Here is a 24,660-nt window from a genome sequence, read left to right as displayed (position 1 = left end):
TCCCGACATCGCTTGTGTAGATGGCATATTACATAAAAAATTGAGCAGAAAATGGTGCAAGTTGAGCGCAAATATCCATCATTCCGTGGGGATTTATACAAGTATATTGACCATTGCACCATCATCATGGAATTTGAAGATGAGTAGCGAAGAATGATAGAAAGATATGAATTGATGAACAGTGATTGGATGCAATCCCTATATGAAATGCGACACCAGTGGATAGATGTATATTTGCAAGATTGCTTCTTTGCTGGCAATAGGACTAGTGGAAGAAGCAAAGCCATGAATAAGGACGTTAAGGCATACGTAAATTCCCATACTAGCTTGACTACATTTGTTAGCCGACTTCAAGAGCTAATTGATAAAAAATTTGATGAGGAAAACAATACAGATTTCAAATCTCACAATGAAACACTAGTTATGAAGATTGTGATCCATGTGGAGAGACAAATGGCTCAAATTTACTTCCCAACTATCTTTAAAAACTTCTTTCAGTCAGAGTTAATGAAGGCCACTGATCTTACTTGTGAAGTGCAAGAGGATGATGGGATGAAATGCACTTTTAGTTTGAAAGAATATGGGGCATGCTACCCTGCCCACACAATTGTATTCAGTAATAATGAGGAGAAAGTAACACGTAGCTGCCATCTATATGAGCACATGGGTATCCCTTGTAGTCATATACTTAGAGTATTTGTTTTAAAAATATACTTGAGTTACCCCAGTACTATATAATGAAGCGATGGACAAAGGATGTAACAAAGGGGGCTGCTCGTGATGGTTTTGGAATTCAAGTAAGGGCCAATCGTGAGGATGCCTATTCCATGCACTACAATGATCTATTTCAACGGTGCAACATGCTATTAGCTAATGAGCCATGAGTCCTAGTGTATATGAATACTCAAAGATGGTTATAGATGAGGCATGCGACAAGGTTGCTGCTAGAGTGGACAAGGAGAAAGCTTCCATAAAACAAGTCTCTCCTACCCCTAGTAGCCCTACGTCCTTAAGAACACCTGCCTTTTGTGTGGATCCCATCCTCTTCGGGGCTTCCAATCCATATGTGACTATCAAGGCTCCAACTTGTGCAAAGCCGAAGGGACGACCACCTACCCATTTGAGAATCAAACCTTGGTACAAAGAGAGAACAATTAAGATAAAGTGTGGTGGTTGGGGAGTCATAGGTCATGATAGGCGTAATTATGCTAGGTACGATCAATTATATTTTATAGTTGTGAGTTTAGGTTTTAAAGCTAATTGAAGTATTATTTATTGTTTCTTTAATACTTTGATGACTCAAGGTTAATGATTATGAACGATTTTGTGTTAGTTAGTTACTTAGCTCCAACTTGTGAAATATTGTTTTAAAAATGATTTTAATAATATAATCTATTACATGAAAATTGCTTTCTCAGATGCTCCAAATATTATTGAGTTGTTTTCCTTTTATGTTTTGGTACAGGAGCGTCACTGTCAAAGGGCCGAAGTAACTCCCCAATGAGTATGTGTAACACTCAAAGCACCGTGGCTGAGAAGCAACAATGATTGACCTTTAATTTGATATCTAATTGATTTTTTGATATGTAATTACACATTTTTTTGGATATCTACTTACATATTTTTTTTTAGTTCTGATGTTGGTTACCTTGCAAGGTATGACGTTTGTGTAAGAAACTTGTGTAAGAAGCAAGTGTGTGATAATTTTCTATGTATATGAGAATCGATCACTGTAAAAAACAGGGGTATTAAATTTGGGCCCTTATGATATGCATGGAAAAGTGTGGAAGATGACATTTTGTGGAAAACATAGTCTTTCTTCAACATAGGCTATTGATTATGTTCATGGTAGTTTGTCATTGTTTATGCTAAGAAAATATGAAGTATTGGACTTGCTGCTGCATAATTAATTTGATGCATTGGACCTACTGCTACATAAATTGACAATGCAACCTTTAACTTCCTTAATGCATTTCTAAAGCAGGAAAGCTTGAATATTTTGTCCAAGCTTTTTCTTAATCAGGGGCAAGTTTGTCCAACAATTAACCTTATATATATATATATATATATATATATATATATATATATATATATATATATATATATAGATGAGCATATTAGTGGGTTTAATGTACTGGGTTGATGTGTCTACTCAATTTAATCTATCTTGTCTTGTTCATTTTTTTAACAAATGAGCATATTTCAGGTCACAATTGATGCAACAAATTTGTTGGGATGTGGGATGTGTAGTAGTCGATCCTTCCACATACACTCTCTCTTTCATCACGTTTGATACCAAATGCTCTCTCTCTCTCATCCCGATAGATACCAAATGCGCTCTCTCTGTGTATCTCTCTCTATCTCCTAAGTTATGTAACCAAAAAATAAAAATGCATAAAAAGAAGTGAAACATTCAACATATAAGAATAATAAAGTTCACAAAACAAAGGATATACTCTTGTTCAACCCCCCGGGGATTATAAACCAAAATTTTACCTTATAGACAACCAAATGAAAACAACATGAACTATAGACCCCTGAATGATTAAATATATACTTAAGAGTACAAATGAATATCCTAATGTGCCATCGATCGATTAACTTTTACTACAAACTACTTAAGGAGATACTTCATGCTAGATTTGTGCATGTCATTTGCATATTGAGATCTTGACCAAATCATGGTCAAGTAAGGCAAAGACGTGCTTGCTTTGGTTAGAGTAGCTCTTCCACCACCGTTTGAATAATTCTGAAAAATCCTCAAGGCTCATGCTACCATACATATTTAGGCTATTAGTTAGGCTCAAAAGGTAATGTTGATGAGGGGCCTAAGATCAGTGGCTTTAGCTTCAGATTCTTATCCTCTAGAATGAATCTCCACAAAGGCTTGATAAACACAACACAAAGGATCAAAATAAAATTACTTAGTTATCTCTTATTTTGTAAAATTAAAAGTGTTTCTAGTCCATATTGTCAGCAAAATATTTTGCACATCCATGTGAATAAATGAATTACCAACATGTTGTTGATAAATATATAACAACTTGAAATTATGAACAAAAATTTGCTTTTGTAATAATTATTTGAACGGCTTCCAAAAGGAAAGAAACACATTACTGGAATTAAAAAATTTGAGTATCCAAATAACCAGTTACATGCACACAAAGAAACATATAGCTGTTTAAAGCTTGTGAACACAAAGAAGAAGTATAAAACATAGGAATTACTTCACAATGCCAACCTCAACAACTTAACAAATGCATATAACTTGATTGTGAATAGTTGCAATATTTATATGAAAAGATCAAAATTCAGCAAACCTATCTAAATTAATGAATTATTCACTAATTAGGTTAACCATTTGAAATTTATAATAAAGGTCTTCTTAAATAAGAATTACTTGAATTACTATTAAAATAAAATAAGTAGAATTACTTGAACAAGAATTTGGGAATAAATGAGCATTTAAATAACCATTTATATGCCCATTAGGAACCACATTTGAATTCCTTGACATCAAAATTGGAAAAAGTATTATCACTTACCAGCCTCGCCCAAATTCCCATTCCCATTGTGTTCAAATATATTACTAAATCTAGCAAGAAAAGAAAGACAAACCAAATAGTTTTTACCCCATCATGAATACTCATAGCTAAGAATACAATCTCTTTTAAAGTCACTAACAAACCAACCCTTCCCAAGAGGTTACACAGTAAGTAAATTAAATCGTTCCCCATATCATTTGGATCGAATTTACTTCAACATTTATCATGTAACAATAACGGGCCATTCTTCACTACAATAAAAAAAGAATAAGAAGGAAAACTAAAATAAAAAGGTCACATTTCACCATTCTTGTATAAAGATATATAGCTCTAAAAGGCCATTGTTTTAATATGGAGGATTTATAGGGATACATCCCTTTGTTCAACCAAGTCAAAGAAGTGAAAAAAGACATACACATAAATGGAGGCCATACTAGAGCACAAAAAGTATCTTAATATGGAAGCAAGACATATGCAAATATCCATTTGCGCATCGAAGACCTAAAAGGAAATTGAAAGAGAAATACACCCAAATGGAGTCAATAAAAGAAAACCCAGGTTATCTATATCAATCCTACCATGCCAATTGAATCATTTCTTTTAACTGGGATAAAAATAAAAAGCAAAAAAAAACCAAGAAAGACCACAAATTTGATCTATTTTGGTCCCTAAGAAAATGAAACCTCTCTTTATTAAAAAAGAAAAAGAAAACAAGGAAACCCTAGAATGGTGATGGTTATGATATGAACATACCTTGCATTTGGCATTGAAAGAGAAATACACCCAAATAGAGTCAATAAAAGAAAACCCAGGTTATCTATATCAATCCTACCATGCCAATTGAATCATTTCTTTTAACTGGGATAAAAATAGAAAGCAAAAAAAAAACCAAAAAAGGCCACATATTTTTGGTCTATTTGGGTCCCTAAGAAAATGAAACCTAGCTCTGTTAAAAGAAAAAAAAGAAAACAGAAAAACCTTAGAATGGTGATGGTTATGAACATACCTTGCATTGGCATTGAAAGAGAAATACACCCAAATGGAGTCAATAAAAGAAAACCCAGGTTATCTATATCAATCCTACCATGCCAATTGAATCATTTCTTTTAACTGGGATAAAAATAAAAAGTAAAAAAAACCAAGAAAGACCACATATTTTGGTCTAGTTGGGTCCCTAAGAAAATGAAATCTCTCTCTATTAAAAAAGAAGAAGAAAACAACGAAACCCTAGAATGGTGATGGTTATGAACATACTTTGCATTGACATTGAAAGAGAAATACACCCAAATGGAGTCAATAAAAGAAAACCCAGGTTATCTATATCAATCCTATCATGCCAATTGAATCATTTCTTTTAACTGGGATAAAAATTAAAAGCAAAAAAATCCAAGACAGACCACAAATTTTGGTCTATTTGGGTTCATGAGAAAATGAAACCTCTCTTTATTAAAAGAAAAAAAGAAAACAGGGAAACCTTATAATGGTGATGGTTATGAACATGCATTGACATGGAAGAATAACTGCAAACCACCCTTTAGGGCTGGCCTAAAAATCATTCATGAAGAAAGAAGGAATTTACAACGGACTGAACAGACATCCAGCCAAGGCCAAAGCTGCTTAACTAAGGTAGCAGGAGCAAAGTAGAATACCACCCCATTAGATAAAGCCACTCCAATCATAGAGAAAAATCTTATCTTGAAATAAACCCACTCTAGAGAAAAAGCCGTTATGTATTTTAGAGAGAGAGATAGTATTATGTAACAAATTGGTTCATCTTTCTATTTTGATAAAAGATTAAGCTTTTCTTCTCCAAGAGAAGATGAAAGGCCAAAGAGGTTACCATAGAGAAGTTTGAGAAAGTGCAAAAGTGTTACGGAAAATAGGAGAACCTAGTGAAGATGGAGAAGGTGATAGAGAGAAAAAAATAAAACTGTGGGTATACGCAGAAGTTAGAGTGAGAAAAAAGAAAGGTATGGTTGAGCTTCCTTTTTAAAAAGTCAAAATGATATCATAAAGTCAAGTTAACCTGTTCTTTTTCATTAACCGTTGTGCATAATCCTCGAAAACGGTGGGTGAAAATGTCTGCAACCAACTTCTGATACTTTCGATTGCAACCGTATAGAAATAGCACCCTTCAAAATTTCCCCGTCGTCCGTTTTAGTTTTAGCTCTCTTTGGTCATTGTGTCGAAAATTCCCATTAAAATATCACCGTCAAAGTTTTAGGACTCTTTTGTCATTATCTTGAATTTGCAGGGGCTTTTTTGGCACTCTGTCTTCCTCTCTTGCTATAAAATGGGATCCACGGCCGAAATTAGGGTTTAGGCAGGACGAGGACGGGGACGGGGACGCACTTGGAGCAGGAGCAAACCAGAACTTCAACATGGTATCCCTCTCTCTCTCTCTCTCTACTGTAAAAATGGGCTCTCATTCAATCTATTCAAGTCACAGATTAGGTATCTTAGAATCTCTCTTTCTTTAGTATTTTGAGTGAATTCTTAATCTAGAAATTGTGTGATTTCTATCTCTCTTTGTTATTGCCTGGTATCGTGAATCTGATTTTGTTTTTTTGTTTTTTGTTTAATTGAATTTGCAGCCTTCACACAAGACCTTTAGGATCAAGATGAAGTTGGCAAAGAAGATGAGGCAGAACAGGCCTATTCCCCACTGGATCAGGATGAGGACTGATAACAAAATCAGGTATGATGCGCATATCATTTCTTATGGTTCTTTTAATACTTTTTATTATTTTAATTCTTTGAAGTGTATGTCTGTTTAATCATGATTTTGTAGATTACGATATTTAATTATGACTCTGCAGATTCATTATCAATGATGTTTTCTCATGTTTGCAGGTACAATGCGAAACGCAGGCACTGGCGTAGAACAAAGCTTGGGTTTTAAGGTTATTGAACTACAGTTTTTGCATATGGACTATAGGGTTTTTCTTTTTGTTGGTATCATGAGGCCTGTGCAGGCCAAATTAGTGGATGAACAATATGACCACAGTTTTTGTCGAATTTGCTAACAAGCGGATTATACAGATGATTTAGCGTTTTTTGTGAGATTCGAAATACAATCGGCTATGGATTACTGAATATTTTTTGACCCATCCATGATTTTTTTGTTCTCGTGGTTTTTATAATTGTGAAGATATTGTTTGAAGGCATTGTCGTTGCTATGCTGCTATGGGCTTATGATAATTGAAAATTGGATCCCTCTTGCTTCCCTGTTATCTTTTGATTGGTGATCCATGTCGGCATTTTGGATCTTAATTTGTGGCCTTAAATCTGGCTCATTGCTATTCTTTTGCCAGATTGTTGTAGGAAATTATGTTTAAAAAGGCCTCTTTCTTGAGGATCAAATTGAGTTATTGTGTCATATATTGAGGTTTATCAGAACTTCTGAAGCCTCTTTTAAAGAAGGTTAATCTGGGTGTATGGCCCAAATGCTTAACATCTATGGAATGTTTGCAATTTTTTGAATGCCTTGTTGGAAAGTGGATCGTGTCTAGTGCCACAACTTTGCATTAGTTTATGCAATAACAACTTCTGTTGGAATTAGATCCCTCAGCTTATGCTGGAACACAACAATAATCCTGAACAAAAAGAAAGCTTCCAATCTAGAAAGTAATCTTAGGTATTCTGAAAATTTTGGGATGGTGATGCTTAAGGATTGTAGATTTTGATGATGCTTTAGTTATGATAATATATATGAATTTTCTATGATCATTCTATTATATATTGCATTCTGTATACGAAGCAAACTAATATACATTGTCAATTCAGCGAACAAGTATAGAAAACAGGTTACGCTTCTTTGAAGTCATTGAATTTTGTTTTGGTCTGATTCTTTCCCGGAAATGTACCATGGTCCATGGCCATTTTGAATGTTTATTTGATTGATTTGTAGTTAACAGTATAATAGATCTGCCCTCATCAAGGGCTGTAAGTGATGTTTAAATTCAAGAAATCTAGTCTTGCAAATAGAAGAAAGCACGTAGATGGTTTGTTATAAGTTTATTGCTCTTGAATGGAATATGCCATTTCAGTTTCCACTTGGCAAAAGGGAAATGAAAATTTGCATTAAATTTGGACTTTGTTCTAGGTTTGAATGCCTATATATCAAGATATGTGAGAAACATGTTTCACCTCTTCAAATTCAATATATGGGGAGAAAAGATTATTTTTGTGAGAGCTCCTCCCATGTGGGAAGGCGGTAGAAGTTGAGATATCTCCTAGCTAGAGAAAATAAAGAAAGAGACCTATATTAGTGAGGCATATTTGAGTTATTTCTTGGAGAAAATTCACATAATATATGTGGATTACATGAGGGGATTGTATGCTACTTTTTGAAAGATGTTTCAATTGAGCTTGTAGAAGAGGCATTATTTGGGTTCTATAGATTTAGAAATTTGAAAGATTAATTTTTGTCGATCAATGGGATGGCTCACATCCCCCATCTCCCATCCCCTGCCCCACTATCCATGTTTCTCCGAGATTTGGAGTCCTTCTCGGTAAACGTAAACTATCATTGTTTCTTTCTAATGCTTAATCTTTTGTGCTTTCACCTTTGTGGTTGGTAAGTTCTCATAAAAAAATACGAGATGAGTTTTATTGCATACACCACCTTTAGTCAAATTGTTGAACCCTGACCATACAACAACTAGATCCTATGTGATCAGTGGCCAAGGTGCATACCCCTTAATGGGCAAGTGGATGAGCACTTGCATGGCTAAGGTTTCATATTTTGTTACAATAGAGGTGCTTGAGCATTTGCACCATCACATAAAATTGAAAGCTGGTCATTTGGTTGACAAGGAAAAGCAAGGTATTTACTATTGTTGATGTGATGGTGGGTATATGCACTGGAGCCATATATGTGCACATGAACAGTAACAATTTAACGGATTTCTCAGTGTTTCTGTGTGTAAGTATGCATTGTGACAAGTTTTTGTTTATTACAAGGAGGTTTCTGTTTTACATGACTTGTGCATATTTGTTCTTTTGATTCTTCTCCATGTGAAATGCATATTTATTTGGCCATTGGAAAAGTTTTGCACCTTTTGTGTTGTGGCATAGGCTAAAAAAATTGGGCCCGACGGTGTAGATGGCATCAAAATTTTGCAACCCTAAAACTTACGAAATACAAAAACCCTATCATGTTTCTACTTTTTCTCTCTCGAAAACCCATATCCTCTTCTCTGCAACTCTCCCATGACCACCATTAGAAGGTGGCTCTTTCCCAGATGCCTGGAGACAACCCTTAAACTCCCCGGCAGACATCGTCACCGTCCCATTTTGTTCAAAAACCACCCGAGGTGGAGGTAGTGGTGCCACAGCTTGGCTCTTGTTGATGCTAATCTTTGTTTCTATTTCTCCCACAACTCGTCGCTGCCAACCTTTGTTTCTTTCTGTCCCACTATTGAAATGGGCTATTAAAGACTCAACATGCCTGAAAACTTAAAAAGACTTTTTAGAAACTCTGACATAAAAAGGCTTCATGACCTTTTTTCCTTTTGTGGCACATCCTTGGCTTATTCCAGGTCGGACAAACCATATGCATTCCCTCTCTTCCAAAGAAAACCCATTTGCGTATGCTGGTGGTGCATGATTGCTTGGACCCTTAGAACCTATGGGTGGCAATGGGTTTGGTCAACCTAGATCTGGACCCAACTCGAGTCTAGGGTTTTGGACCTTCTACCCATCGGATATCAAAGATGGGGTAATTTTGCATTATGTCGCTATGCCATTCAAGGGGGTTTCTTGATAGGGTGTCAGAAAAAATTGCTTTAAGTTGGTTCGGCCTATTCGTTAGCATAGGCACTGATAGGAGGTATGCCTTACATAAGTTTCGATGTCTCCTTTCGCGATGAATATGTTTCGAAATCTTGGGTGAGAAAGGTGGATGGAAGATCCTCCATGTCTCTTAGGGCCTCTTAGAAGTATGCCTTTTGAGGAAGGGCATCATGAATGCCTAACCTAACCAGGGTCTCAATGAGGGTTTTCATCCTGTATATTGGATAGTTTGTTGGGATCAGGATTGAACCTTATACGTCATTGGCCTGTGCTAGAGGTGTCTAAAGTGATGCAACTGAGCGAACTGATGGGCTCGGGACACAAGTTGAGCTAGTGGAGCCTCTATGGGTCGGTAAACATACAAAATTGACTGACTGGGTTGGACTTCCAAGCCAACGGCCTAGTCATGCTCCACCCTATGAGTGGGTTGACTCGGGTTTTTAGGTGGAGCATGGTCTGAGATAGGGGTTGTGAGCGGAATGTTGTACCCTTGGTCAGCCAGTATTAGGACTAGGGCTTAGACTAAGGGGTTTTCGATAGGTTCGCTAAATTTTTGAGATTCCCGATTACCCCAACCCTGAGCCTTTTGGTTTTGAGGGTATGGTTTGTTTGAATGGTGGGATTGGTTGTTGGACAAGGCATAGACTCATTGTGGAGTTGATTCCTACGGCTGGGTTGGGTTTCTATCCCTAACTGTCGCAAGATGACACCTGGTCTAATTCCTTTTAACTGTTGAGAGTGGTCCTAGCGATACACACCTCTTTTGGCTAGTGGTTCTATTAGGGTGGGCTACTTGATCATTGACTTGGCGATTAGGTTTTTTGAGGATGGACCCGTTGGTCTTGAAGACATACTGAATCTAGGTTGACTTGGTCAGAAGGACCTTAACATAAACAACACCTTGGGATGGGTCTTGGCTTGGGCAGGTCCCCTCGAATAGACACCACCTGTATGGTACACTAATGGGTCTGACTTAGAGCTAGGTTTGGATGCGGTGGTCGACTCCAAGTCGAACTCCCTCTGGGGGAACACCTGATTGTGAGATACGTTGACCTAGTGACCGCTAGTCGGTCGATTCTACACGTACAACAATCAAAAACAATTTTTTTTTTAAATTTGACTTATGTCACTAATGGGCAGGTTGGGTTGAGAATGTGTTCCTAAGCTAGTAAAACTTTGGGAAAATTGCATAAAACCCTCAAAAATAGACTTTCTAGGCATTTTACCCCACCTTAAATTTTCTTAGCATATTTTTCCCAAAAATCAAGTTTTATAGCAAATACCCTCTCAATACAAAAAGTTCATTTTTTGACAAAAATACCCTTTTTGTACATAACAAATCATTTTCGGATCCCAAAAAAAGGAAACGCCGAACCACGATTGTATATTGTCGTACCCATCCATTCTGTCGGATTGGAACTGTACACTGTCGGGCTGCCTATTCCAGACACAATTTTCAATTTTGCCGGATCGTAGCTCACAAATACCGAAACCGCTCATTAATCCAGAAACAAATGTTGGATTGCCTCTTCCAAACTTTGAGCTGCCATGACGAAGTTTCAGAATGTCATGGTGAAGTACCTGACCGTTCCAAATCAGTGACTTAAGCGTCGATCCGCCTCTTCCAAACGTCGGACCGCCATGGTCAACGTGTGAGGTAAGGGAGGGGAATTTTAGTCTCGTTTTTTTATTTATTTATTTGGAGGGCATTTGCTGTGAATCTTGGTTTTGGGGAAAAAGTTGCTACATGGTTAGGGTTGGGGGTAAATTGCTTAGAAAATCCATTTTTTAGAGTTTTATGCAATTTTTCCTGAAACTTTTTGGGTTATAGAAATACAGTTAGGCTGATAATAGAGCATCGGCCTACAATTGGCCTACCCTTAAGGGAGAGGATTCCAGCTAGGCTGATAATAGAGCATCGGCCTACTATTGGCCTACTATTAAGGGAGAGGATTCCTGCTAGGTTGATAATAGAGCATCGGCCTACTATTGGCCTACTCTTAAGAGAGAGGATTCCAGAGCGGCACTCACCTCTGATGCGCATTCCAACCGCCCGCCTCACCTCTCTTAGGAGTTAGGTAACCCCCTTACGACTTGAACGCCAGTACTCGGGGTTTAAGAAAATAAATATATTTAATAATTTCAGGGCCAAAAGCCTAAGCAATCAACCCTACGAGCACCGTTCCTCACCGAAGGTTGTCGGGGTGTTATTTGATTCTCAGAAAGTTGTCTGGAATGTTTCGTATTGTCTGATCAAGGGCTTTCCAAGTGAGACTTTGATGTGTTTTTAGCTCAACAGGCCTCATGGTGGGTGCCAAACTATATACAATAGGAGTCGATGCTGATTTCGTCTGAGATCGGGGCATAAATCTGTTCTTCATGAGTTATTCAAGAGATGGATGGGGGTCCTATCGAATTTTTACGCATAACGTGACCGGATCTCGAATTAGAGATCAGATCCTCTTTAGATCGTCGGTAGCGTCGGCTTGTGAAGCACGTCGAAGTTTGGAAATGAACTAAAAACTTAGAAAATGAATAAACAATGCATAAACTATCCTAAACATGCATAAGCTTCTAAGAATATATCAATGAAATAAGCTAAATGCAAAGAAATTAAACTTATGACCAGCCTGCACCCAGAATAAGAGGCCTCGATCAGAGGTTATGTTGATTGAAAGAACTCCTTTCTACTGAATTGGACGATTAGATCTTGAACTTTGAATAGGTTAGTTAAAAAGGCTTAAGAAATTCTAAGGTTTCTGATGCTCCAAGTGATGAAGAAAGGATGGTTTTCTTATATTCAATGGGTGTCCTATGGTTATTAGGCTAGTGTGGTCCTTGGGGCCTACATGGTTCTTCTAAGGCGTCTATTGTGCATTTAAGGGATCATTTCCTATGTTTTGAGACTTAGAATTTCAAAAGAAATGTCAATCTCAAAATGTGGTGTCTACACCTTGGAAAATAGAAAAGTAACCTAGAAAATTTAATTTGGAAGTCTCTGGTTGGAGAAACCCTATTTCTTCTACTCAAAATCCCGGAGTACCTTAGGAATTATTAGCTAAGATGTAGGTTAAAATAACCCTAGTTACTTCGGTTTCTCAAGGAATAGAGCTTCTAAAATCAATTTCTCAAGCAAAAGTGTTTGAAAATGAGGTGGGCATAAAAGAGACATGATCCGAGCTCAAAACTTCAGGTTTTGAGTCCCATATAAGCATTCTAGGTTTTCTTTACTATATTTATTTTTGTATTTTTTATTTATTTCATTTTTTCCTGATTTAATTTAGAATTTTAGTTCTAAAGATTTATTTGGTGTTTAGATTTCAGCTAGCGCTGCCAGCAAATTCAAATGGGGTTAGATCTGCTTAGATTTGCATTAGTTTTGAACTGAAATTTGACCGGCCGATCTATTCATATTTTAACCATTTGTCATGATTTTGAGATCTCTCATATTTGTACATAACGATTATTAAATATTATAATTAAAAATACAAAAAAGAAAAAAAAAATTCAAAAAATTACACAAAAAAGGTAATTAATATAATTGAAATTATAGTTTTTTAGTTCTTTTCTTTTTTTTTTCTTTTCCTTTTTGTGTCTTTACTTTTTCGACTTGCAAATTCTAAATCTAATTTAGACAATTATTTTTGAAGTATATTTGGACTATTATTATCTAATGGAAGCTCTTCTGTGAAGATAGAACCATAAAACTCGCTTTCTCACTCTATAATTGAAGATATCTCTAGGAAAATAATATTTCACGATTGAAAATTTGTTTAAATGATTAAGATTTGATATCACGTGCAACCACACGCTTTATTTGTTGGAAAATGGTTGGGTAAAAAGGGGCAAGAAAGTAGTATAAAAACATAAAATCGAAGCTTAAAATCTTCTTGTTTTTGGATATGCATGAACAATCTTAAGACGTTATGTACTCTCATTTGATAATGTCATTGGTGTACATAAGAAGTGTGGTTTTTTCTCGAGATACAGGAAAACATATGACTCTTTTGATGTTCTGAAGCTCTATGCACCCGAGCTTGGAAACCCACAACAGAAATCAGAGTCTTGTGAAGTTTGAGAGAGAGAGAGAAACGAGTAGAGAGTGATGAGTTTACTGGTTTAGTCTTTGCGAAATAAGTTTAGTCTTTGCGAATTTCGCAGAGAAAGTTATTTGTTGAGAGGCTCAAAAATGTCTTCGAGTATCTATCGTGTATTGAAAGGAGACCCTATTTTATAGAGCTATAAGGAAATTGCTCTTTACTATCGTGGTGGTTACATGTATTACCAACAGTCACAAGTTATATGCATACTTTTAATCTTGACTGTTGGTCTCACAACTTCATTTTCTTCAATAGCTAGATGATCGTTAGATGTTCCATATGAGCTGTCATAAAAAGATATCGAGCTATGAGCTCGACGAGGGATGCCGAAGTGCGAAGAGCGCCTCAAGCGCCCAACGCCCTCAGACGTAAGGTGCGTCTCACGTGCCAAAGTGCATCATCAAGTGCCCTTGCACCCAGGGCGAAGTGCAAAGTGTGCCATCATACCCTTTTGCACCCTCACCCTCACACACGTACGCACACAAGAATGCCTATTCCTAAAAAATGCTCAAATTACTCTTTCTACTTCAGCTTTGTTTTCTACAAAATACATCTTAGAAAAAACCACAACAATCATATTGTTGTTTTGAAATACATGGAAGTATTTTTCAAACTAAAATACCTACATTATTCCCAAACAAACCCCTCCTCTCTTTCGATCCCTCGAAACTCCTTTTTTCTCTCTAAAACCAACACGATCTAGCCTATAGCCTCTCCATTTATACGATCTCTCCTCTTGCAATGACCATATCCTTCTCGCCGATTTGATTCACTAGCTCAAATCTCCCTCTCTACTTGAGAGCGTGTATTGAGAAAATAATACTAATAATTTCAGGAATGCCCCAACAAGATTCACTAGCTCAAATCTCCCTCTACTAGAGAGCGTGTATTGAGGGAAAAAATATTGGAAAAAGAAGAAAAAAAAAAAACAAATAATTCCAGGAATGCCCCAACAAGATTCACTAGCTCAAATCTCCCTCCCTACTAGAGAGCATGTATTGAGGGAAAAAATATTGGAAAATAGAACTTGAGGCAAGTCTAAGCCTTAAACAAAAGAATGGCTTTATCTCCATCTACATGTTCATGGGAAAAAAATTAAAAAATATTGGAAACTAGAACTTGAGGCAAGTCTATGCCTTAAACAAAAGAATGGCTTTATCTCCATGAAAGAACTAACATGGCGAAAAAATTATTAAAAATAAAACATGTGGAAATCCCTAAACAAAAGAACTGTAGATTGGTCCATTGTGAATTTGAAAGAAGCCCATGTGGACATGGGAGGCCATACTCAAAAAGGTCCACTGTCTCATCTCCTAAGAGTTTTCTTAAAAAACCCTTATTAATAATATAGAAATTTGATGTGAATACTATTAATATTAATAATGATCTAATTATAATAACAGAATTTTTATTAGAAATTTAAAATAATTACTTATTTAAATATTATAAGTTATATAAGTATACTTAATTAAGGAAAAAGTTTACGTAAGGTGTTAACCTTGTACGATTGGGAAGAGTTTTGATGTTGGAAAATCCTTCATTTTGATCATCTCAACTTTTAAGTTATATGGATATTAGAAAAAAAAAAAAAAACCAGGTCCTAAAATAATGCATCAAAACTATATGTACTATCTATTTTTAAGATCTTCAGGGTGGAATTTGGATCCATCGAAAAAGACTACATGGGAAAATATATTTCCTTTGACTTTTATTTCAATAAAGGTTTTTCCTATCAAATAGATTTCGGCTGTTTGGATGGGTACATGAATGCATAACATTTTCATGGTTTTTTTTTATCTTTACGTTTTCCGGTAAATATTTTTTATTTTATTACTCATTATAATGTCATTTTTTTTTATATATTTGAGATAGTTTCTCTCTCCATATTTTGAGATAATTTAGAGAATTTCAAGTAGGTTCTTTCTCTAAAAATTGATATGGTTTCTCTCTAAAATTTTAAGATATTTTCTCACTCTAAAACTTAAAATTCGAGATAGTTTCTCTATAAAATTTTTGAGATAGTTTGTCTCTCTAAAAATTTTATGTACTTTTCTCTCTCTAAAATTTGATATAGTTTCTCTCTTTCTCCTTCTCCAAAATTTTAAGGTACTCTCTATAAAACTTAAAGTTTGATCTAGTTTCTCTCTCTAAAATTTAGAGAGAGTTTTTCTCTTCAATATTTTAAGATACTTTTCTCTCTAAAACTTAAAATATGAGATAGTTTCTTTCTCTAAATTTTTTGAGATAGTTTCTCTCTAAAAAAATTTAGGTAGTTTCTCCTTCTAAAATTTGCTATAGTTTCTCAGTCTCTCTAAAATTTTAAGATAATTTCTCTCTCTTTATATAAGACTTAAAATTTGATATAATTTCTCTCTAAAATTTAGAGATAGTTTCTCTCTCTAAATAGTTTCTCTCTCTAAAATTTTCAAATACTTTATCTAAAACTCAAAATTTGAGATAGTTTCTCACTTTAAAATTTTTTATATAGTTTCTCTCTCTAAAATTTTTGGAATATTTTCTCTCTAAAAATTTTTAAGTACTTGCTCTCTCTAAAACTTAAAATTTGAAATAGTTTCTCTCGAAAATTTGATATAGTTTCTCTCTCTAAAACTTTAAGATACTTTCTCTCCCTAAAAATTAAATTTGAGATAGTTTCTCTCTCTAAAAAATTTCAGTACTTTCTTTCTCTAGAACTTAAAATTTGATATACTTTCTCTCTAAATATCTTGAGATAGTTTCTTTCTAAAAAATTTGAGATAGTTTCTCTCTCTAAGGCTTAAAATTTGAAATAGTTTCTCTTTAAAAAAATTGCGATAGTTTCTCTCGAAATATTTTCAATTACTTTCTTTTTTTAAAATTAAAAATTTGATATAGTTTCTCTCTCTTAAAATTTTGAAATAGTTTCTCTCTCTAAAACTTAAAATTTGATATAGTTTCTCTCTAAAAATTTTGAGACAGTTTTTCTCGCAAAAAAATTTGAAGTCCTTTCTCTCTATCTCTCTCTCTAAAACTTAAAATTTGAGATAATATCTTTAAAAATTTGAGGTATTTTCTACAAATTTTGAGATAATATCTCTCTTAAAAAGCTTCAAGTACTTTCTCTCACTAAAACTTAAAATTTGGAATAATTTCTCTCTCTAATACTTACAATTTGAGATAGCTTCTCTCTCTAAAAATTTTGATATATTTTCTCTCTTTAAAAATTTTCAGGCATTTTTTACTATAAAACTTGAATTTTTATATAGTGTCTCTCTCTATAATTTTCAGGTAATTTCTTTGTATAAAACTTGAAATTTGAGATAGTTTATCTCTCTAAATTATTTTTGATAGTTTCTCACGCTAAAACGTTAAATATGAGATAGTTTCTCTTTCTAAAAATTTAAGATAGTTTATCTCCTAAAAAAATTTCAAAGTATTTTACTTCTCTAAACCTTAAAATTTGAATAATTTCTGTCTCTAAATTTTTTTATATAGGTTCTCTCTCTAAAACTTTTTAAGTACTTATATTTCCGAAATTTGATAAAGTTTCTTTCTAAAATTTTAAGATATTTTCTCTTTCTAAACCTTAACATTTTGAAATAGTTCATCTCTCTAAAAATTTTGAGAGAGTTTCTTTCTCAAAGTTTTCAAGTATTTTTTCTCTATAAAATTTAAAATTTGAGATAGTTTCTTTGTCTAATAATTTTCCAAAACTCTCTCTTTATAAAACTTACAATTTGATACAACTTTTCTCTCTAATAAATTTCATGTAATTTCTATTTTGAAAACTTAAAATTTGAGATAGTTTATGTCTCTAAAATTTTTTAGATACTTGTGTCTCTAAAATTTAATGTAGTTTCTCTCACTAAAATTTTAAGATATTTTCTCTCTCTAAAATTTAAAATTTGAAACAATTTCTCTCTATAAAAACTTTGAGATAATTTCTCTTTCTATAAAATTTCAATAGTTTCCCTCTCTAAAATTAGAAATAGTTTCTTTCTAAAATTTTAAGATGCTCTCTTTCTAAAACATAAAATTTGAGATAGTTTTTCTCTCTTGTTCGTGGGATGTTTTGCGAAATTAATTGTATTTTATAAAATGGATGTCTCTGTAGCCGGGAAATTCAGCAGAAAATCAATTTCGAAAGATAAAAACAATGATATTGATTTCTTTATTTTTTGCTTAAAATATGAGAAACAGTTACGACCAAAAATACTTTTCTGTCCCAAAATTTTGATCTAAACGTCAGAAATGTTTCATCTGCCCTTGAAAACTTTTTTAGAAAAAGGATCTAAACGACTCCAGGTGTTTATAGGTCTGTACATTTTTTTCTTTTTTTTTCCTTGAAACTTAGAAATTTCATAACTACGAATTAATCAAGGCATCTTAAAATTTTCAAAACACTTCCAAAAAGAAGTGCGCCGTAATTCTACAATATAAGTAGGGCACTTTATAGCCTCATCCATAACTCAAATGTATATTAAAAAAAAGGAAAATGTTCAAATAAGGCCTAGGCCTGATGAGAGAAGTAAAGCAGCGACAGCTATAGTTTCGAAGTAAAAAAAGGTCATTTCATTCTTCTTGACCATTATGGATATATATATATATATATATATAAAAGATTTTAGGCCTAGAAATAATATATAGTGGAATATGTTATCTAGTCCGTCCATTTTCAAATATTTATAAATATATGAGATCTATACCATTTTTGAGCTGCAAATTTCACAATTAGTGGTAGAAATAGATTTTAGAGTCATCATAGGAGTTTCCCATGCCGAAAGTATTTTACGGCTGAAATGCTTTAGGCGAGGCTTTACTATTTTTCATAGCCTAGGCCCTATAGAAACTGCATCTTAAAAATAATAAATTGTGAGTAATATAATTTTATATGTAAAAATTTGTTGATGAAAGTTATATAATACTAATTAATTTATTTTATGAAGGATGAGGTTTATATATGGACTAGGCTTTATGAAAACAAAATAAAGTTTTACATCAAATTGTCATCCGAAAAGTACTTTTAGTGAAGAAAATCTCTATGATGGCTCCAAAATCAATTTCCAACACCAACAACAAAATTTGAAACTAAAATATGATACAAATATTGCAGATATGTGAACACTTATTTTTAGGCGAAATATATGGTCTAGATAATTTGTTAGAATATACACTACTTTTAGAGCTTAACGTCCTATTTCATTTTCACAACTATAATGTTCAAGTAGAGATGATTGATGTAAAGGTGTGGTATATATAAGGTTGCAACTTTAAATAATCCAATTAAGGCGCACCTCCAAATTTTATCATAATATGTAATTTTGGTGTAATTTTTTTTTTTTTAAATTATCTGAAAATCCATTTTCATATCTAATTATAAAGTTTTAAACTTAAAAAATGGTTAAAATCTAGTAGATCTATAAACGTATGAAAATATTGAAATTGATGGCCTAGATAATATGTTACAAGATGCACTACTTGAAAAAAAAGACTTATGTGATATTTTACTGGGGAATATATTGTTTTTTTTTCTTCACCCCTTTCTTTTAGCGACAGATCACTTACATGTGGTCTTTATTATAATAAGATAAATTTCAAAATAAAATCAGCATAACAATAAAACCAAGATCTTAACAACTTGATGCCATTGAAACAATTGTGCACTATGTTTGAGAATAAAAGATAAGATTGCAAGAAACAAAAGGAAGAGTGCCGGAGTTTACCTCAACTAGGCTTATTATACCCCACACCGAGTCACCACTATCCGATGACGCGGGATCAACAGTCTAGCTTCAATATCTAATCGGGAAAGGAAATTTCGGCCAAGCCACACCAATGGAACATGAATCCCTTTGATCACAAACTCAAACCCTAGGTGAATTGTCGTAGCAACCTGGTTTGCGAGAGATGGATTATCTTTTTGCTAAACCCTAAAACCCTTAGCCATAAATCCATATTTGAGAGATAGGAGAGAAGAACTCCATAACCAAAACCCTTAGATTCTTTCACAATGTGGGAGAGAGAGATCAAACATGAGAGAGATAAACTTTTTTAAGAGAGAGAGATACAAAGATAAGGTGTAGATATTTTTTGGTAGAGAATCCATGTTTAAAGACTTTGAATGAGATTATTCTTAAGGCTTTCTTTGGCTTGCCTCTTCTTGTGAGATTGAACATAGACCGTCGATCAAGAGTGACTTGTGGGATGAGAGATCTGAGCCATCCATTCCATAGATGGGTCATCAACATTATGGAAGGTGCATGAACTATTATCCTCATTTCCTAAACTATTTTCTCATCAATAGAAATTAAATAAATTAAATCTAATCAAAATATTGTGTATATAATAAAATAGCACAAGTCTACTCAATTTTCAACAAAATCTTTCAAAGATATATCAAGTCAATATTTAGTCAATATCTTCCAACCATATGGCCACATGTCATATCACCAAAAAATAGGAAAGAGAATAAAGGTAGGGCGTGTCACCTAAGGGGGCACTCATGGGCCCCACCTTCTAAAAATATGGCTGGCCCATGTGTACAATAGGCCCTCATGATATTTTTATATATTTAAAATTAATAAAAAGATTTTAGAATATTATTTGAATATTTAAACAATTGTAAAATCAATATCTTTAATTTTATAAATCCAAAAATTATAAATAAAATATCTAGGGATTCATAAAAATTAAAATAATAATTAAAATAATTTTCATCATAAAACAAATACAATTAAATAAATTTGATGGGAAAATGATCCATATGGTTTAGGATTCAACAATCTGGGGGCACTATACATTCAACTGTAGACTACAGACCCACACTTGCTTTATCAGATCGATCCAGTATTTTTCATGACCCACAGTTCAAGCAGGAGCTCATTAGCAGGTCACCAAAGTCTGGCCGATGAGCCAAGGGATCGCAATCCCAGTCTGTGGATTTCAGGTCCTCCCCTAGAGACTAGTCAATGTCACCTAAACCTGATGCGACCATAGCTCCTATAATGCATAGGGGTACCTCTCGCACCTGCATACGCTTCACCCTAAAAGGTGGATTTCTAGCTTTCCCGAACGATCTATCGATATGCATGCCGTGTGATGGCACACAGATGAGGCTTTGGCCCCCGTCTCTGTAGGCCACCATCACACACAAGGGTCACACAATCCCTCGGTTCACTCATCCGGGCATATTCTCCGACCTCATCAAGGGCTAACCCATTAGAACCCTTCTCGGCTTGTTCCTTATGCTCAGGTAACATGGATTTTTTTCAACCAACTGGCCTAGATCGTCAAGCACAGTCCGGTATCTATAAACATCGTTTGCTTAGTATGGCCCACAAGGGACCACACTCCCACTGAGTTCATGTTCCACTCTATCATTTTATCTAATAAGCACTCATAAGGCCTTTAAAGGCCACATGAACGCAACACTATTTATGAGACTAATATATATATATATATATATACATCTCGATGTTGAGATGATCAACTAGTGGGCTTTTCAACATTAAAATAACCTTTTCGGATAGATTTATGCGGTGCATGTTGTAACCTTATATAAACGTTTTTCTTGATGTAAAGGTTTTCCAATACGTGAATTGTAATTTTGGAGAAGAGGTGCGGCTTACTTACTTTGGTAGGGCTGCAGCCCTATCAAATCATATTCCTTTTATGAATATTATGTATAATTATATTTGTAATAATTATAAAGACCCGATTTCTATGCAGCCAAGCCTGTATATGTAGAAATGCGGGCCTAATAATAAATCTATTTTTTAGATAGATTTTTGGATTTAAGTTTTAAGGACATGTAATCTCTAACATGGAGATTATGAATATAAATAAATAAATGAATTTTAATAACTAGAAATAATAATTCTAGTAAAAAAACATTTGGATAGTTAGTTTCTATTACTTTTAGATGGAACACCCACTTATATCCACCTTTAAGATAGATGTTTTACACTTTTTGGACCGCATATGTAGAAATGCGTCCAGCCTGCATACCAGCCTGCATGAAACAATTTTCTTAATTATAATTACAATTGTATCCTTTATACGTTACTTAATTTACTGTTCCAAGTTTTGGTAAGTTATTTTAAAATACCACACAATAATTTACATATTTCGATAAATGTCTGGTATCGAATCACATAGCATAATGAGAGGGACATAATCATGTTTTTTCATTTACAATATTATTTCACATAATATTTCTATCAATACTATATTTATGTTATGTAACCTTTTGATAGGACCTACAAAGCAGATGCAATTTAGGAGAAACAATAGATTGTAACCTAAAACAAATAGTAATTTCAGTTATGCTCACAGCCATTAGATTTTAATTAGATGATTGATAATACGTATTATTGTTTGAATTTTTTACTTTTTTTTATCTGAAACTTTAAGCATATCTACTTGACATCATCAAACTTTAACAAAATATATAAAATAAATATTTCCTACACATGACATATTTTAAGGGTATTTTTATCATTTTAATTTTCGAAAATATTTTGTTCTATATTTTTTTATGCGCCCTAATACACAATACACAAAATTTTGCTTCTCCAATTTGGCAAAAAAAGATTAGAACTCAAATAATAACACATACTATCAAACCTTTCGATTAAGATTTGACGGCTAGAAACATGAATAAAATTACTATTCATTTAGGTGATAACCTGTTGGCAACTTACATCCCTCAAATCTCAATCGGACGGTTGAAAATGCATGTTACTATTTGAATTTTAATATTTAAAATGGAAGTTTGAGTATGTATACTACATAATAAAGCACACACACAAAAAAAATATTTTTCAAAATTTAAAACGACCAAACCCTAGAATATGGCAGGGTAGTTTGGTTATTTTTTATTTTAAAAAATATATTTGTTTTATGATTGTATATGATATGTGATGTTGTGAAGTAGATACACCTAAAATTTTAGCTTAATCCGAGTAAAAAAAATTAAAATTCGATAATATATATTTTTAACCATCTGATCAAGATCTAACAACTTTGAGTATAATGTAAACTATTATTCATTTTAGGTGATAACTCATAGTTAAAGGGTGGACACATGTCACAACAATATAAGGGACCCTAAGATAATGAGAGGAAGAGAGAGGACACGGTGAAATTAAGGTATATAAATAAAAAAAAAAATCTCAAATTTTAGAAATTGGAAAACAAAGATAAAGAGAAAGATAGAATGGTATGTGGAAACATGGAAGGATTCCATGGTTCCATTATTTTTTGAAATAGTAATAACCCTCTGTTTTTTAGGAACTTATATAAGAATTAATATTTTTTTTGAAAAAAACTGACAGGCATCCCAAAAAAAAGATGAGAAAGATTTTAATATAAAGGAAAATATAAAAAAAGGGTTGAAAGCCCTTATAATATAATTAAAGGGGTCAACAAATTATCAATTATACGTGAGGGTATACTTTTAAAGTTCTATATCAATCACGTACTTCTTCCAAAAATATTTTAAAAATTCCTAAATTGCCCCCATTTGGTGTTGAGAAGCTAAAGCAATTAGGGGTACTTTGATAATTTTACCTCCAAAGAAATACTTTTGTCATTCGATTAAGGTCTTTTTGGGATAAAATTATCAAAGTACCCCTAATTATTTTTGTTTAACTGGAACAGTTTAGGAATTTTAAACTTTTCTTGAGGAAGTACCTAACTGATATAAAAATTTAAAGCGTAACCTCTAGTATAAATTTTAATTTTTTAATATTTTAATATTTTTACCTACTTAGTGATATTATAGTTTCAACTTTCAACCTTTTTTTTTCATATATATATTTGGAAAGCTAATCTTCCTTACGCCTTTTCATTATTATGTCATCTACAACACCCCTCTTCTTGGAAACATGTTGATTACTTCTTTTAATATAAAATTACATATCTTTTTTGGGTGAGTAAAATTACATATCTCATTGAATGAAAGCTATATATATCTCTTAATGGAATTTCATATAATCTCTCATACAAAGTCCTCCCTGGGCATATTCATAGGATAAATATCAATTTTATCTAATAGAAACTTTTTCTTTCTTATTTTGGAAAGTTAATCTTCCTCAACCTTTTTATTACTGCATTCAAGATCCAAGGACCTCCATTCAAAGTGCGTCTGTTCTACTCTAGCCAGATCTGCCATACAATAGCATTTCTGAACATGTTCCACTCTAGCCAGATCTGCCATACAATAGCATAAGATATTCCAAAAGATCTGTTGGCATAATAAGAGTGATACCCAAAAGACTGAAAGCCCACTTCCAAATATCATATGTAAAAGAGCAATGAAAGAAAAGGTGGCAACAATTTTCTTCATCATTGATACATATTAGGAATGATTTTCCCTATCTTTCGAAGATTGTCTATAGTAAGAGATTTTTCTTGCAAGGCAATCCAAAGGAAAGCCTTAATCTTCATAGGGATAGGCCATTTTCATATTGCAAAAAGATAGTCCTCAGACCACCTTAGATGATCATAGAAAAGTAGTCGATAAGCAGATTTAACAGAAAAGACCCCGCCACTTTCACTTTCCCATATAACGGTGTCTCCTGTAGGTGAGATATAAATATCCTGAAGGATAGATAATAAATTATGATAGTGTGAAATGACTTGGTCCCGCATTTTGTTATACATTAAACATTTCATACAGAGGCACCCGAGAGTGAGCGAGAGAATAAATGTAAAATTTTTGCCACCGGAGAGCTTACTCTCGCAAAGAGATCTGGAAAGAGAAGATATAGGGATTGATCCCCGTGCCACTTATTAAATCATAAGAAAATCTCATTACCATTACCAATAAGCCATCAAGAATTACCAAGCACCACCTTTTTGCAATTATAAATTTTCTTCCAGATTTGTGAAGAAAATTTATCTCCTCTCATTTTTTTCATCAAATGAGTGAAGGGTTCAAAACCATACTTTGCTGCTAATACGTCTTTCCATAGCTGACTGGGTATATTTAAGCTTTCGAATTCCCAAGCCACCCATTTCCATTGGAGTGCAAATTTTATCATATGATACCAAATGGAATTTTCTATCGTCATCATCAAAAGAACCCCATATGAAGTTGCGCATAAACCTTTCAATGATTTTAATAACATCGCTCAACATTTGTAGAATGGACACAAGATAAATGGATAGATTTGTGCAGGTGGATTTCACAAGGGTAATACGGCTTCCTAAAGAAAGAGTCTTTGACTTCCAGAGGT

The 24,660-nt window shown here is 33.7% G+C and overlaps 1 protein-coding gene across 1 annotated transcript; it reads left to right on the top strand.

Annotated features, from left to right (window-relative positions):
- Window positions 1–5,859: 5,859 nt before the first annotated feature.
- On the top strand, window positions 5,860–6,653 carry LOC18438508 (large ribosomal subunit protein eL39). The gene is made up of 3 exons (XM_006848684.4): window positions 5,860–5,929; window positions 6,140–6,243; window positions 6,399–6,653. The coding sequence occupies exons 1-3, from the start codon at window positions 5,927–5,929 to the stop codon at window positions 6,445–6,447; spliced, it is 156 nt and encodes a 51-aa protein (XP_006848747.1). The 5' UTR covers window positions 5,860–5,926; the 3' UTR covers window positions 6,448–6,653.
- Window positions 6,654–24,660: the final 18,007 nt, after the last annotated feature.

The sequence above is a fragment of the Amborella trichopoda genome, chromosome 12 (genome assembly GCF_054954075.1).
Source record: "Amborella trichopoda isolate Santa Cruz 75 chromosome 12, AtrichopodaSantaCruz75HAP2 v2.0, whole genome shotgun sequence".
In the NCBI taxonomy this organism is placed as follows: Eukaryota; Viridiplantae; Streptophyta; class Magnoliopsida; order Amborellales; family Amborellaceae; genus Amborella; species Amborella trichopoda.
Note: the sequence above shows the minus strand (reverse complement) of the source record. Positions and strands in the feature narration are given on the sequence as shown.

Bases quoted from the DNA above. Each gene is read 5' to 3' on its own strand.
- LOC18438508 (XM_006848684.4), top strand. The intron at 6,244-6,398 runs GTATGATGCGCA...TCATGTTTGCAG, and splicing joins AGGACTGATAACAAAATCAG to GTACAATGCGAAACGCAGGC.